The sequence below is a fragment of the Ruditapes philippinarum genome, unplaced genomic scaffold, assembly GCF_026571515.1.
Source record: "Ruditapes philippinarum isolate M1 unplaced genomic scaffold, ASM2657151v2 ctg17357_1_1_1_1, whole genome shotgun sequence".
NCBI classification, from domain to species: Eukaryota; Metazoa; Mollusca; class Bivalvia; order Venerida; family Veneridae; genus Ruditapes; species Ruditapes philippinarum.
The window spans coordinates 1-17,450 of record NW_026863784.1 but is presented as its reverse complement, the minus strand read 5'-3'; the positions used below and the strand labels follow the sequence as shown (position 1 = coordinate 17,450).

Below are 17,450 nucleotides of genomic sequence, written 5' to 3'. Positions count from 1 at the left end.
CTTGAAACGGAAGAAAGTAGCTTTGTTTTTTACAATGCCACAGTTCGGGGCAACTGGTCTCCATATTTACCGTGTGGACAAACTGTGGCAATAAATTTGTACATGTAATTCATACTTACTCTTAGCAAGTGAATAATATGTTCGAAATATTCATATTGGATGTGAACAAAACAAAGAATGCAGCTGACAAAATTATGCAGTGTTTTAATGTTAATGTCACAATTTTTTTCTTACTTTTATTTTGAACTTTTTTTGTAACATTTTCAGGGTAACAGTAGTTTTGTACGTTTTGAAACCTTTTACTTTTAGACTACAAGATCTTTGATCCTTGGATAGTTTTAAAAGTTACAAATGTAAATCTATACAAACTGGATGCAGTGTAACACCGCACTTTGGGGTCAAACGCACTTTGGGGTCCGACCCCAAAGTGCGTTAAACTTCGCACCGCACTTTGGGATCAAACGCACTTTGGGGTCAAAATCGAGAAATTGACCCCAAAGTGCGTTAATATGCTACATATCAACGCACTTTGGGTTCAAGAGGTCTAAAGGTGTCATCTGAGTTCTGCTTAAATACTGAGTACTGACTTATTTTCTATCTGCGACATTGCAATATTTTAGGTGGAGTTCAAGATGGCGGTCAAGACTTTATGATGCTAAAGTGATAAAAGTTTCATTAATTTTACCACTTGAAAAATCTAAATATTGTTTTCATACAACAAAATTACGGTGGCATGAAAGTGACATTTGCATTTTTTTGTTTTTATTTTTTACACATATTTTATTTTAGTTTTGCATACATATTTTTTTCAGTGTTGCATTCATATTTTATTTTTGTTTTTCGTACATATTTAATTTTTTGTTTTTTATACATATTTTAGCCAATCAAAACAGCCTTCAATTCTCATAACAGCCCATAATTGAGTATAAAACTAGCACAGTGTTTTGGTCACATTTCGGCCCATTTTTGGAATCGGCCCAGTTGTATTCGGCCGGGCAAGTCTGGTTTCGGCCGACCCTTTTCGGCCGACCCTTTTCTGCCCATTTTTTATATTATATGTATAATAGTATTTTATATAATTATTGTTTTTTATTATTATATACTGTTATATTAGTGTCTATTATAAGGGCTGTTGATTGGTGATCAGTTATTATTCCATGAATATGCACCACTCAACCCCAACCTCTGAGAATTGAGAATTATGAAATTCCTTAGCACATCCAGATAATGTGCTGAACTTATATCCCAGGTGTGCCGGCTCAAGGTCGGGGTCACACCTACAGGTCAAAGGATAAAGACCTGGGTTTCATGTCCGCTCCTTATCTCCAAAACCCCATGAAGGATTTTACGGCACCTTGTGCCAAATGTTAACCACGTCGAGACCATATGCAGAACCTTTCTTTGGGTTACTGCGGATACTAAAAAGTGTTTTTTTTTTTTTTTGATACCTCCAAAAACGAAAAAGTTGGTATTTGCAAATGGCATTTGTACTGTAATTTACAGATGGCGAAGTGTTTGAAAATGGTGTTTAACAAATGGTGTAATTATCCAAACCTCTACTTTGCAAATGGCGTCATGTGAAAATATGTACGAAAAAAAAAAAACAAAAATAAAATATGTACAAAAAAAACTAAAATAAAATATGTATGCAAACTAAAAAAGAATATGTATGCAAACCTAAAATAAAATATGTATGCAAACTAAAAAAGAATATGTATGCAAACCTAAAATAAAATATGTATGCAAACTAAAAACGAATATGTATGCAAACCTAAAATAAAATATGTATGCAAACTAAAAAAGAATATGTATGTAAAACTAAAATAAAATATGTATGCAAACTAAAAAAGAATATGTATGCAAAACTAAAATAAAATATGTATGCAAACTAAAAAAGAATATGTATGCAAACCTAAAATAAAATATGTATGCAAACTAAAAAGAATATGTATGTAAAACTAAAAAAAGTATGTTTTCAAAACTAAAAAAATATGTACGAAAGACAAACAAAAAATATGTACGAAAAACAAAAAGTATAAAAAAAATACAAATGCCACCGTTCAAAATACTCTAGTACAGAAATTGTGTATTCATAGAATTAAAGAAGCTGCGAAAAAAATATCCCGTTCTGTCGGTCATTTACTTGATAATTTTTGGTGCCATATTGAGCCCCATTTTAAATATGTTGGAAATGAAATAAAATGCAGTTAATATTTTTTCCAAAGAACTATATATAAATAAACTCTATTGCAATGTTCTGGTGAAAAATCAAGTTTTTCGATCGGACTATAAATAGTGATTTTTACAAATACATTATTAAGCTTATCAACAAACTGAAGGGTTTTTGTAAGCTCCGTAACCACCGTTCGCCAGAGGCATTTTTATGGGAAATCTTACATACTTCTTCAGAAAGAGCAAACATGAAATTTAGTATGTTAAAATAATGGTATCAGAGAAATGTAAGATGCTTGTTATCTGAATAAAGTAGCGATAACTGTGAAATTATTCGTCTTAAAAGAAGTCAAAACACTAGTATTTGACTTCCATATAAAATACTAATTCACTATAACTGTACTTATCATTGCCAAAAAGCAACAGATAAAAAGATGGTTCAGGTAATTGGCCAATGTTTATTTTTTGAATAATATAGAAGATCATCAAAATAAAAAAGATTTTTAAGAAAACAAATGAAAGCATAATGGGCCTTTCAAACGTTATTTTTAACCCTCGGGGGATCGATACCCCACAATCCCCTCTATACCCCCAGTAAGAATTTTACATTATTCTGAAGCTCCGCTCTTAATGTGCGACTACCTAAATAGTTGATATTTTTAGTACTGCCTGTACGGACTACTACTTAAAGCCACATCTACACCTAGTCAAGTTTCTTATAATTATGTCACATTTAGCTAATTAAATGGCTCTTTCAACATATTATCAAGCACACATTTTACTGAAATGTCTTACTAGGATTTTCCAGAATTTATACCTTTGTCTATGCTAAGACTATCATATTTCTTAAAAATGTGTAAATAAAAAATGGGAAAATAATGCATTTAGCTAAAACCAAGTTAATGGAGTTAATGAAAGGTGTACATTCTTTTAAAATAAATGGAAAATTTGAGAAAAAATATTTTAAGTAGGGCTGGGAACGAATAAGGAATTTGATGTTCGAATATTCGAATATATTCGAATATTCGTTTTTACAACATTTGTTCCAATATTTCTCTCTGACGTATACGTATCCGAAATTGATTGCGTCGAATACTATACTACTTTAAAATGCTTGGAATAATCGACGATTAAAAATATATTTATAACTATGTAAAAAAAATTTAATTTATATATTGTAAATCGACATATATGTTTACTTTTGAAATAAATTCATAATTTGATTTCCTTCAAGTTGATCCGACTGCTGATCATATGTCTTATTAACGGGAGGTAACTCACGTGAAATATGAATCATCACTCATAATTATATTGAAACTTAACTTGTATTAAATATTTTATTATTTATTTATAATTTTAGATAAGGTTTGAAAAATTCTTAAGATAAATTTTAGATAAATTTAGCTATAACGCAGTAAATGTCACAAGGAGTCTAATTTCTACGGAATAAATATACCATGCTTTCATAAAGCACCGATTAATGCGTGTCGATTTTTTCGTCTTCACAAAATTTATGACAAATATTGATTAATCGGAAAGCATATAGCACAGAAAACAATAAATAAGATAATTAATATCGGAAAGTATTACATTAGAAACTGTTAAACAGGTAAATTGGAAACTGTTAAACAGTTAAATTGGAAACTGTGAAACAGGTTCTAGTCCCCAAAGTTTTCACAGTTAATTGGCGATAATCGTTGACACGTGTCATACAAACGTGTGAACACCTGGTCAAGTAAAGGTCAATGGTTTAATTTACGATCTTAATTGGAATTTGAAAGTAATATAAAAAAAAAAAAAAAAAAAATTTCGAATATTCGTATTCGTTTTTCAATGTTCGAATATTCGATAGTGTTTCGAATATTCGAATAAAATTCCCGGCCCTAATTTTAAGCTTGATAATTGATACAAATTCTTTATTTGGTGATTTATTTGATGAAAGTTCTTCACTAACTAATCAAGACTATTTAAATCCCTATTGGTTCTACTGTAATTCAGGCACTTGTTTGTGTCGATTTAATACCTTGATTTTTTGTTTACCATTGGCTTTGACTACAATATATTATTTAAAACATAATGAACATTAATTTTCTATGACCCCAAAGTGCGGTCGTTTGCCTGATGTTAAAAAATGCATATGTACCTGTTTAACGCACTTTGGGGTCGAAATTGGACCCCAAAGTGCGTAACGCACTCTGGGGTCGGACCCCAAAGTACGTAACGCACTTTGGGGTCGGACCCCAAAGTGCGTTTGACCCCAAAGTGCGGTGTTACAATGCAGTGTTCGGTATAAAAAACAGACTACAACTTACCTTTGTCACAAGTCGGCCCGTACCAGCCGGTATCACACCCTGTCGGGCACCGTCCGGTTGTTTTGTCACAGACAGGGCTGTTCAGTTTACAATGTCCGCAATCATGTTCGCAATAGTTGCCATATGAACCATCAACACAAGCTGTAAAAGGGGAATAATTTAGATCAACAGTACTAACAGAGTTATGCTCCTTGATATATCATAATTTATTGTATACGGCTTAATTCTTGTTTGTTTGGGGATTTTTTTGTTTGTTTTTTCTTAATTTTCGCTCTTATTTATTTCATCGTGACATTATGTTGAGAAACAGGAAGAATATTAAACGGACACGCACGAATGAACGTTCTATAATACCTGCCTCAGTTTTCATTTTAAAAATATCAAAGTGCTTTCTATAAATTTTCTATACAGTAGCTGTCAAGGGAAATACGTTTTAAAATATTTATCATTCTGTTCAACGACAGCAGACGACAAATACTTATGTGACATCTGGTTCCTAGTATCCAATAGATACAAATATACAAGTACAGCCGAGCCGGGAACCACCTAAAATAATAATTGAAGTGTGCAATAAAAATCATCTTATACCTTAACCCAAATAAAAGAGTACGAGGGGTGTTCAAATATGAATGCCACTGGGTCAATTTTAAGAAGTGCTTAACAAACAGTGCCAAAATAATTATCTCAATCCTTCAATATACTCACCACCATGTGATATACAAAGTTTTAGTATTTTAATCCAATTTTTAAATCCGTTTTCATAATCATTTCGAGGTATATATAGGTCAAACACTAGATAATAGCCGAACACGGATTTTTTCGCGTTTGATATTTTCTTCCAGCAAGGTGCCTCGGAAGAACGAAAAAGTCACAAGGGGCAATCAAACAATGGCGAATAAGGAGGTTGTGGAAGCTCGACAACCTTTTCCTGTTTCAGATCAATGGCCGTTTAGTGTGACGAACGATCGTCATGCAACAATCTGACACCACGGAGACAAGTGCTGGTCGACGGTTTTTGAAATATTTCTTTAATTTATTAACGATCTTGCCTTTGTAAAGCTTGGCATTTACAGATTTGCCCGTTGGTACGGTAATTTGAATAGCAGGACCTTGATTGGTAAAGAAAATTACATACATGACCTTTTTGACACTCATGGTGCGTTTTTCTATGCAAGGTCTTTGACTTTTTTTGGTTGCCCATATTTCATATGTATCTTTCGCTTGGGCTCATAAATGAACCCACGTCTCATCGCAAAAAATATAATTATGGATATTTGGTGTAAGAAATGTAAAAGTGGTGTGGATTCAGTAACAGATGCACCTCATGCACACCTTTGTAAATTTTGCATCGGTAGCTATCAAATCCTTTACTTTTTCAACTTTTTTGGCGAAGTTAAGTTTTCGGACGGCATGCATGCGGTGCATCTTTTACTGAATCCACACCACTTAAATTTCTTACACCACCGTGTGACAGATGAAAAAGAAAGTTCATTGTTCCCATAAACACGATATATTTCATTAAATATGTCTTTCGTCTGTATAACAAGAATACAGCGGTTCTTGATATAGGACCGTTGAGACCTTTTCCCAACCATTTTAGAGAAAATGGCGTTAATCGAGCTATTGTCAAAGCTAGACTGAACTGATTTACACATGTATTGTATCAATTGAGAGCTTACACAACGATCTATGTGATACATGTACATAGTTCGTGCAAAACGTGGTTACGGGCGAGATATTGACTACTTCCATTCATATTTGAACACCCCTCGTATTCAATATAAATATATATTTTCTTATTTCCAAGTATAATGCGTTTATCGGTAATCCCGGATATGTCAATCACGGTGAGAAATTTGACCACTGGTCTAAAAACATAATTAATCATTGGCAATTCCACTGAAAAATAAACCCACATGATATTTTTTTATAAACAAACTTACCCCCATAAATTCCCACATCACAGAACACCAAATTGATGCTTTGATGATACGCCGTGAATCGAACTGTCCTACCCTTCATCCGGGAGTTACACCGAACTCTGAGGGGGCTACTGAATCTATTACTTCCGGTCTTACTATCAGCGTGACACATACTCCATGTTGTTTCTCCATCTTTCTGTACTTCAATAGCATACGTTACCAATTCATCTAAAAATAAATATTAAACAAGAGCTGTCGGTAGGACAGCATGCTCGACTATTCTTAGTGCTTGATAGTAAAAAAAATGCCTGATACGGTTACCTCCTCCTGTTTACAGGTTGGGGTCATGATGGTGAACAAGTGTGCAAAGTTTCAAAGCCATATGTCAATGGACTTTGAAAATATTTGAACTATTACAAAAACTTTAACGTAAATTCTAAGTCGAAAAAGGGGCATAATTCTGTCAAAATGCTTGATAGAGTTACCTCCTCCTGTTTACAGGTTGGGGTCATGATGTTGAACAAGTGTGCAAAGTTTCAAAGCCATATGTCAATGGACTTTGAAAATATTTGAACTATTACAAAAACTTTAACGTAAATTCTAAGTCGAAAAAGGGGCATAATTCTGTCAAAATGCTTAATAGAGTTACCTCCTGCTGTCTACAGGTTGGGGTCATGATGTTGAACAAGTGTGCAAAGTTTCAAAGCCATATGTCAATGGACTTTGAAAATATTTGAACTATTACAAAAACTTTAACGTAAATTCTAAGTCGAAAAAGGGGCATAATTCTGTCAAAATGCTTGATAGAGTTACCTCCTCCTGTTTACAGGTTGGGGTTATGATGGTGAACAAGTGTGCAAAGTTTCAAAGCCATATGTCAATGGACTTTGAAAATATTTGAACTATTACAAAAACTTTAACGTAAATTCTAAGTCGAAAAAGGGGCATAATTCTGTCAAAATGCTTGATAGAGTTACCTCCTCCTGTCTACAGGTTGGGGTTATGATGGTGAACAAGTGTGCAAAGTTTCAAAGCCATATGTCAATGGACTTTGAAAATATTTGAACTATTACAAAAACTTTAACGTAAATTCTAAGTCGAAAAAGGGGCATAATTCTGTCAAAATGCTTGATAGAGTTACCTCCTCCTGTCTACAGGTTGGGGTCATGATGGTGAACAAGTGTGCAAAGTTTCAAAGCCATATGTCAATGGACTTTGAAAATATTTGAACTATTACAAAAACTTTAACGTAAATTCTAAGTCGAAAAAGGGGCATAATTCTGTCAAAATGCTTGATAGAGTTACCTCCTCCTGTCTACAGGTTGGGGTCATGATGGTGAACAAGTGTGCAAAGTTTCAAAGCCATATGTCAATGGACTTTGAAAATATTTGAACTATTACAAAAACTTTAACATAAGTGGTTACGCCGACGCCGACGCCGACGCCGACGCCGACGCTCGGGTGACTGCAATAGCTCTACTTATTCTTATCGAATAGTCGAGCTAAAAAAAGCAGGTTAAAATGGTAATAAAATCCCTTTGTTATTGAGGGTTGCCTTTAATGGTGGAGGCATCAGAACTGCAGCCACCGTTTAAGCCGTGCGTTATCTTAATAAGAGGCGACTATGGAAATGACTGAATTACTGAAGACTTTGCATCTCTTACCACCAGCAGGTGAGGTAGTTTTGACCCCTGGTGTTGCTTTAAGACTGCATCTCTTATCACCAGCAGGTGGGGTGGTTTTGACCCCTGGTGTTGCTTTAAGACTGCATCTCTTAGCTCCAGCAGATGGGGTGGTTTTAATCCCTGGTTTAATTAAGTGTGTAACATCCAAGGTATGCCAAAGTCATCCTTCCAGTTTTAGCGCCATTATGACCTAGATTGTGTTGGTACGCTGTAAAACCCAACAATGGCTGGGAAGGATTAAAGTATTATGATTTAAAGTTATATCATTAGAGTGAGACTATGAAATAAGTATTGGAGAACCTCCAACTAAATACTGTATTCCGGTATATACCGGACAAGGCACTATTGAATGATAAGATGCTAAAATCTTGCCTTTCCACACGCCCAAACGCACTTAAAACGTCTAATTTATCTCTTTCCACCGATTTTCGTACGATCATAAATGAAAAAATGTAAGAATCGGCGGAAAAAACGATTTATTTCTTCTTTGTGATCCGTCTAGAGGTACTGTTCCAACACTGTAGTGAGTTAAATCCTTATAGTTATAACTCGGAAAACATTCGCATTTTTTAGTAGATTGCAGCTAAATAAATGCTATTATGAGTCGAAATTAAAAGAGCAGTGGCCTAGTAGTTAAGATGCCAGCCAGGGGTCGTGGGTTCAAGCCCCACTGGGATCTCGAACATGTTTCTTTAGGTGACAGCATACTGGTTAGTTCCAGGAAGCGGAAACAGTTGAGGGTTGTATATGCAAGCTTTCACAAACTAAATTGAAAGGGCTATGTTATTTCACCAATAAATAGACTTTCTCATGAACTAATACGTTATGCTATTTAACTAAAAGCCTTTCTTATTTAACTAAAATGTAATCATGGTATTTAACGCAAAGGTAATGCTGTTTAACTAATAGGTTTTGTTATTTAACTTACATGTAATGTTATTTAACTCAAAGGTTATGCTATTTAACTAAAAAGTTTTGTTATTTAACTAATAGGTTTTTTATTTTACATTTAATGTTAATAATTTATGTTATTTAACTTAAATGTTATGTTATTTAACTAATATGTTTCTATTTGAAAATTTCTAAAAGTAAAGATTTCAGCGATTTGTTAAAATTTCTAGTCCTTACTAAGAGTTTCCTGCCCAATAAAGAGATCAATTCCATCTATGAACATGTCTTTTCTCAAATCTACAGACCACCACGGGTTCTCGACTGGCGGATTCATCACCGTACATGACGTTCCATTGTTGTCTACGGCGGAGTGTGACATCCAATCTTCCTTCTGATTGGCTGGTTTGTTGTAAGCATAATTATCTGCAAATAAATTAATATGAAATAATAATGTCCGTACTTAAGCGAAACCTCAATGCAACGATCGAAATTTCTATAATAAGTCATTATTAACTAACAAGTTTTTTTTTATATCATGAGTAAAGTCATGAGAAAAATCATGAGTAAATAACTATTTATGAGAATAATGACGAATTATTATTTTATATGTACACTATCTACGGTACACATCTAGTTATGAAGACCCAGAAGTAAATCTGATCCAACATCAGAATAATTAACCCGGACTTCTTCATGGGCATGCACGGCTGACCGGATGTCGGGGTGTACATTTGTGATTGTGTTTGAATATATTTTACAATGGCTAGATTCTGGTTTTCAATAGATACAGTTATATTGTTAAATGTCATTTAAAAGATAATTTGAAAAAATGTGTTTTACAAAATTCTCTGATGGGAGGGGAAAAGTAGGGTGGGGTCGAAGCAGGAGAACGGGTTGTCTTTCAGAGCGACACGGGGAGCCGTGGCCTTGTGGTTCAGGTGTCTGCCTCTGAACCCAGGGATTATGGGTTCGAGCCCTACTCTGTCCACGGCCATGTTTTTTTTATATGACATCAGTACTGGTTGGTTCAGACAACGGACTCGAAAGTGATTAACATAAGTTGCAAGAACTTGTTCAAACCAAAGCGAGACGCAAAACCCTTAATTTAAGGATGCATTACTGCTAGTGACGAACTATAAAATGTGTCTTCTCTAAGGTAAAGAAAGATCAAAGAACTTACATTTGTCGCAAGCCTGTCCTGCCCTTCCCGCTGGACATACCGCTTCAACATTTACACATAACACTGAAAAACAACAACAAGTATAGTAGCATAATTCAACACAATGTATCTTAATATAAATATATACTGGTTTATTATTTATTTATTCCTCTATATATAACATGGTAACTGCAGTTATTGATGTGTAGCAATCAAGTGCTGCGATTTTATCAATAATAATCGTTGTTTTTCTAATTTCTGTCGTTCTTTTTCTGATTTCTGTCTTATTTCTGTCGTTGTTTTTCTAATTTCTGTCGTTGTTTTTATACTTTTGTCGTTGTTTATAATTTTATTGATATGAAATGACATTGAAATTTCCCCCAAAAAAAGCACTTGTATTGTGCTTATTGTGCTTCAGAATATATGAAGTGGTAATTTCATTCGGAACACCTTCCTCACTTAAAAAATAAAATTCATTTTTGCCCTAACTAAAGAAAAGGAAAATAATTCTGTGGCAATACGTGCCCTTTCCAGGATTCGAACCAGGATCTCTACACTTCTGAAGTGAACACACTCCATCTACGCTATTACTCTGTGGAATTCTGAATGGGTGGGTATAAATGAGTAATAAATGGTACAGGTTGTAATCTAAGATTGAGGCTATAAAACAATATATTTTATAAAAAGAATTATCGACACACCGAAGTAAGTAAACAGATTATCAGTGAAAAAGCAAAATAGAGCTATAACACTATACCATTATCATACCATTATTATACCATTATTATACCATTATAATACCATAATTATACCATTATTATACCATTTATTATACCATTATTATACCAATTATTATACCATTATTATACCATTTATTTTACCATTATTATATACCATTATAATACCATTGTTATACCATTATTATACCATTATTATACCATTATTATACCATTTATTTTACCATTATTATACCATTGTTATACCATTGTTATACCATTGTTATACCATTATTATACCATTATTATACCATTATTATACCATTTATTTTACCATGATTATACCATTGTTATACCATTTATTCAGTGTGTTTCGAAAAGACTGGTTTGGAGACTTTACGAAAAAAAGATGTCTCGGTTAAGTCACGTGATTAGGTTAAGCCACGTGATTAGGTTATCTACCGATCTTGATCTGACAACTTATTTCTTATTTCTCTCTGAAATCCCAGGATTTTTATTGGCAAGTATATATTCTGTGACAGTTTCTGACCAATCAAATACCTGAGATCTGAGTTTGAGCTTGGAGTATTCCTTTATAACCTTGGGCAGTACAGGGTCTTTCAAATAGAATTCTATATGAAAGACACTGGGCAGTACCACTAAAAATCAAATCATGCGATAATGTTTTGTTAAATCGATCAAAGAATTACTGAAAACTAACTCTTGCTACATACATAACCTTATCAGTTATTTCTATTTCAAATACCCTGTAAATTTATATTTATGCAATTCTAAAATACCATGTAGCTATATATTTCTGTGAATGTTCTTTCCATATTTCCGTACATTTTGATTAATAGAAATTTTGTTCACTGCATTCGAATGATCGGCTGTTATGTATTCAGTATGCATGAGTGAGTATTTTAATCTTGGGGATTTTATTTGTATTTCCTGTTACGTAATTCGTTACCCATAATTATGCCAGCAGAGTTGTATAATATAAAATTGGTTAATTATTCACTGAAATATAATATTTCACATTGATGCGTATTAAACATTGACGAAATTCTAAATCTATATTTACCTGTATATAGCATTTGCCTATTATATACAGCTGGAGAGGTAATGACATAACTTATTTACTTTTAAAAATAATTTCATGCACAATATTTGCAAGTGCACGTGCAATTTATCAAATATAAAGTTGATACATAGTAAACAGCTACCCATTATGCCTAGCGCTATGCAAGTAAAACACTTGTAACATTATTATGAGCCCACAATCAACCGCATGCGGATCTTTTTATTTAACGTAGTTTATCCAAGTTTTTTTTAATATTTTAACCAATGCATATTAATTGTTTGTTGATTAATGCTATTGTTAAAAAAATAACTGACGTAAAAGGTTTGACAAATCACTGAAAAAAACACACAACTAAAGCAATTATTTAAATCTATAGGAGTGTCACATCCGGTGTATCTGTATGTTTGTTTATGTTATGCATATTACTTCCAAGTAAAATTGAACATAATTTGGCATCATTGGTTAACGAATAATTGTTATTTTATATGTACAGTACACAATATAGACGAGTGTGTGTAAGATATTTTTGAAAAGTTAAAACAATTCAAGTCCATCCTATATGTACATGATTGTATGTTAAAATTACGGTTGCGTTAAACCTTAACGCACAATACTACGCTAAATATCTTAATCAGTTAATTGGACTTTCCAAACTTTCAATTTGGACAGAACCTTTTATGATTATTAGGGAAAATTACAAAATATCTACTAAGTGAATAGTGGACAGTGCAAACCATGACCTCGGACTGCACATATGTGCCAGTTGATCTTCACTAGGCACATGGGTAGATTCGACGGGCTATACTTATTGGTTATTTATCCGTTACATATTTTTATTAAGTAAATATAGAAAACCCTATCATAAAGGTCCGGAATTTCATCTGATGTAAAGGTTTTCTCCATAAATCGCGCTGTATTTATTATAACAATACAATGTATTTGTTATATCCGCCATCGGCATGAGACGACCTATTAAGCACACAGATATTTAAATCAGTTAATAAATACGTATATATGTATAATAAAACTATTTGTATTATAATTTACTTACCTGTGTAAATGAAAATCACGATCAATTTGATTCGATTATCCATCCTTAAGTCACTTGATTAGTCCACACATTTTCATTTTCAAATACTGAATGTTTACTAATGTTGAATTTCAGTTAAATATGGCCGACAATATAGAATACTTCTGTTTACAACGACATGATAGTGTTCTATAAATAGACAAAACACACCTGAATGCACAGGTAAACAGGTGACACATTGTACTGCTCCATAAAGGGAAGTAATCGATTTACGTAATTGCGACGTATTTGGTAAATGAATAACCTCCCTTTGTTTTATAGGGGCAAATTGTGCTCAGTTTAACATTTCACTTCATAGATTATTAATGATAAATATTTATAGACGGAATTTATCTTTATTGACCTGCCATAAAAATAAGTAGTATCACTAAATAAATTACTTGGCACTCTCAAAATATGTACATGGCCAGTTTTTAATCAATAACGTCGTCAAATCAGAAGCTAGGAAGATGAGTGTGTCATATACTTTGCCTTAATTAATGAACGGACATATTAAAAAGTTTCAAAGTAACATACAAACCCACTTACCTGGAGAAAATAAGCTCAGGCGTTATAAATGATGGCTCAGTAGCTATTTTGTCAAGTTTACAACTATTTCGCTCGCTTTAACCAAGTGTGCAAACAAACGCTTCATGTCCTGCCCCTTACGAAATAGACATTAGTCATCTGCGCTCAAAGCTCTAGCCAAAGAAAAGTGGCTGTTCAATACCCGAGTATCATAGAAGTTGCGTTTTAATACTGTACTGGTGATTACTTCCTTCTGTATATAAACTATAAGAAGTTTCGTAAACAGCATAATTATCCGAAGCACACACTGTGTCCTTGCATTTGGTCCGATTACTATTACATGAACTTGAGAGTTAAAAATATCTCTTTTACGACAGTATAAGAAACATGGATCTCGCCAAAGAAACATGACCGCCAGATGATTACTTTCAATTTTCATCCTTTACGTCGAGTTCGTCTGCTTGTATTGATTCGTAAGAAACAAAATCTTTCAGAGTCCCAAAGAGCTACAGTTTTGCTAATGCATTAGCTTGTAGGGTCTTGTTTACATCAATATAAAAAGACATGGCGCTAGCTTAAGACATATTGCCGACATATTCTCTGTCTAAGTTTGAGTCTTGATGATTTTGTTTGTATCTTTAAGTCTGTGAATTTAATTCCCTTTCTTTTTCTTTAAGTATGTACATGTATCTTTAAGACTGTGCATTTCAATCACTGTCTTTAGGTTAGTGTCTAGGTTTGTGTCTTGAAGTCTGTGTCTAAGTCTCTGTCTGAATGTTTGTGTCTTAAAGTTCCTGTCTTTGAGTCTGTGCATTTATGTCTCTGTCTTTAAGTCTGTGTCTAAATGTTTGTCTTTATGTCAGTGTCTTTATATCTGTGTTTTTAAGTCTATGTCTTAAAGCACCTGTCTAAGTTTGTGTCTTTAAGAATGCCTTTCAATGTCTGTGTCCCATACTGAATTAAGTGTACAAGACTTTACTTTTTATTAAATACAAACCATTCTTAAGGAAAAAACAGATTGAATTAAAACAAAAACACTCAAAATCAACAGTGTTTTGCAAAATATTAAAGATACAGTTAATTCATGTACAGTATGAATTTGATATGTAGTTTTTCGACTCGGAATATGAAAACGAGTCAAGATATAGTACAATATTGATTATTTGGACCAGGGCAATGAAAACGAGACTAAATGGAGCACAATATGCATGTAATCTTTTTGACATAAAGTTAACAAATAGACATGTAAACATGCTAAACAATGAAATATTAAAATCTAGTGCGAAAGAAAAAGACTGATAATATTTGAGAAAGATATTTGCGTATATAAGTACAATATGCGTTTCACTGTTTTTTTGCGAAAATAGCTATATGGTTTAATGTGTTGTTGCTACTGCTGTTGCTGTTGTTGTTATTTTTGTTGTTGATGATGATGATGTTGTTGTTGTTGTTGTTTTTATGAGGATCGAGTCATCGTTCATACAGTGTCAATTTGTGGCGCATCGTTACCGTTCATCTTTTGACTGTACATCATGTTCACAATTTCTGAAAGTAAATTAATATTACTGTCATGTTTAGTAAGTAAAATAAGTTATTTAATATTATCTATCATAGTGAATGTGTATAACATTTTACAAATGACGATAAAGTAACGATAATAAGTAATTTAACATACCCGGCCCAGCGGACCTAGAAGTCATATTACAAATATATATATATATATATATTAGTATATTTAGTAGTTTACGTGAAATTATTATTGAATGAAGCGTGTTTATTTTCCATCTCATATTTCAGATCAATTTTTTACTGTTCACATACATTTGTAATTCACAATGATAATTAAAAGTCAATTAAGGGAAATAAACGATTTATAAGTTTCAATACCTTCAATATTGAACGTATTGCTTCCGTCGGCATCAAACTCATCTAGAAGTTCCTCCGCCTCCTCGTCACTGAGGGGATGAGTTCCCCTCTGTGTTAGGATCTCTTTCATCTTCTCTCTGGACAACTCCCCTTGAAATTTAAGCATCCATATTATAACCAATAGTCTTATATTTCATATCAGCATTTACACATTGTAAATTTATGAAAATTATTATACAGGTTAAATCAAATATATTTCTGATTGATTCCCAGTGTCTTTACTGTGCATAATCATGTTGAAAATGAACGTTTAACGATCCTGTATGTTGTATTAATTGATGTAACATACATTTAAATAAATTTTTATATATATGTATATAATTATTCTTCTAAAACATTTTATGTACGTTAAAGTTAATGCATTCAATGTTTATTGTAAAAACTAGCTTCGACTTTATCGAAAATAAATTTCAAATTACCTCCCTTTATTTACATGAAATGTTAAATACGGTAATATCTTTAGAAACAATGTTTTTTTTAAACTCACAATATTGATAAATCTTCATTTGAGCATCATATTTATAATAAAAAACCATAAAAAATGCGTTGCATATATATTTTAACATCAAACACAGACCTCAGTCATTTTGCATAAGTACTTGATGTGACAAACTTCTGCTCTAGTTGAGTGCGGGTCTATTCATTGCGCCCTTTTTTTGGAAGTGACCAATTAACTGACCTCTATCCAGTAAAGGCTATAGCGAATTAATCCGAAATTTTATGGCCAATAAATGTGATAAAAGTTTTTTTTTTCAGAAGCAAATAAAATTAGACTAGTAATCATTTAATATTTCGTTTCTATGGTTACCTGTATGTTCTTCATCAAACGTATCCAAGCATTCCCTACAGCGCTCAGCAAAGTCAGTATCCCCAATTCTTCCGCGGATGAACTCACTAAATTCTTCTTCTGACAACGATTCTGGATCATCTAAAACAATATTACATAAAATCTGATATAGCTCTAATATTTTATGTATGATAATATTCGTTTAAATATGAAATATTTTCAAAACTGCTTATATTAAGTTTTATTGATACATATGACAAGTATATGTGCTGGGGTTGACACACACACATTTTATTTGGATTTTAACGCATTTTGAGCTCCGCATCCTAAGTGTCTGTACGTACACTTGGTCTCTTCTTAGAATCAAAGGTTGTGCTTTCAAACTTCGATTTCGAAAATAATCGGAAATGACGATTTCCAGTATTAAATATATGTGTTCATTAGTAAACATATAACAATAATAAGGACGTTGCTGTCAAATCATGCACTGTTCGAGTCAATACGACTGGTAGAAATAATGATTTTGCATGCAACAAAAAGTTTTTCATGACGTCATCTGATTTTTGACGACACATCTGACGTCGTAAGGCCTTTAAATTTCTTAACCATATTATTGTATTAACTCTTTTACCTTGTCTGTCTGATACAGACAATTAGTGTTAGACTTACCATCAATTCTGTAAGATTCTGTCAGTTCCTCCGGTGTGAGATCTATTCCCAGTAAATATAGTGCGTCACTCAACTCAGTCATGTTTAATTTGCCAGAACCGTCCGTGTCAAACGAGCAGAACACCTCTGTTGGAAGAAAGAGTTAATAGATTGAGCCGCGCCATGACAAAACCAAAATAATGCGTTTGCGACCAGCATGGATCCAGACCAGCCTGTGCATCCGCGCAGTCTGATCAGGATCCATGCTGTTCGCTTACCAACCCTATTACAAGTAGAGAAACTGATAGCGAACAGCATGGATCCTGATCAGACTACGCGCGTGTGCAGGCTGGTCTGGATCCATGCAGGTCGCAAACACATTATGTTGGTTTTGTTATGGCGTGGCTTAAATTTTATGCTTTTGTAATGAAATTTATGAAAATATATTTGAATTCAAAAAGGCAAAGAAAGAGCAAGTGCCTATGTTAATAAGCATAAAATGTAGAGTTGTCAATGTTATCTTTCAGAATCTTTCGGAACTTTTTATTTTA

General features: G+C 33.2%; 2 protein-coding genes across 2 annotated transcripts; both read right to left on the bottom strand.

Annotated features, from left to right (window-relative positions):
• Positions 1-29: 29 nt before the first annotated feature.
• On the bottom strand, positions 30-13,163 carry LOC132723323 (multiple epidermal growth factor-like domains protein 6). The gene is made up of 6 exons (XM_060708006.1): positions 12,993-13,163; positions 10,163-10,225; positions 9,220-9,405; positions 6,428-6,634; positions 4,485-4,625; positions 30-82 (listed from the first exon to the last, which is right to left on the bottom strand). Exons 1-6 carry the CDS (start codon positions 13,033-13,035, stop codon positions 30-32), a joined length of 693 nt encoding a protein of 230 aa, XP_060563989.1. The 5' UTR covers positions 13,036-13,163.
• A 1,568-nt stretch (positions 13,164-14,731) lies between these two features.
• On the bottom strand, positions 14,732-17,046 carry LOC132723322 (uncharacterized; the record flags this gene model as incomplete). The annotated part of the gene is given in 4 exon segments (XM_060708005.1): positions 14,732-15,083; positions 15,426-15,554; positions 16,273-16,392; positions 16,921-17,046. Coding segments are annotated over 4 exon segments (443 nt in total), but the record flags the coding sequence as incomplete, so codon positions are not given.
• Positions 17,047-17,450: the final 404 nt, after the last annotated feature.

What these genes read in the sequence shown, in the direction of transcription:
- LOC132723323 (XM_060708006.1), bottom strand. Translation starts at nt 13,035, where the DNA reads ATGGATAATCGAATCAAATTGATCGTGATTTTCATTTACACAG. An exon ending in AGGACAGGCTTGCGACAAAT is followed by an intron (nt 9,406 to 10,162) that starts GTAAGTTCTTTG and finishes ATTTATTTGCAG; the next exon opens with ATAATTATGCTTACAACAAA. An exon ending in TGATGTGGGAATTTATGGGG is followed by an intron (nt 4,626 to 6,427) that starts GTAAGTTTGTTT and finishes CCCCTTTTACAG; the next exon opens with CTTGTGTTGATGGTTCATAT.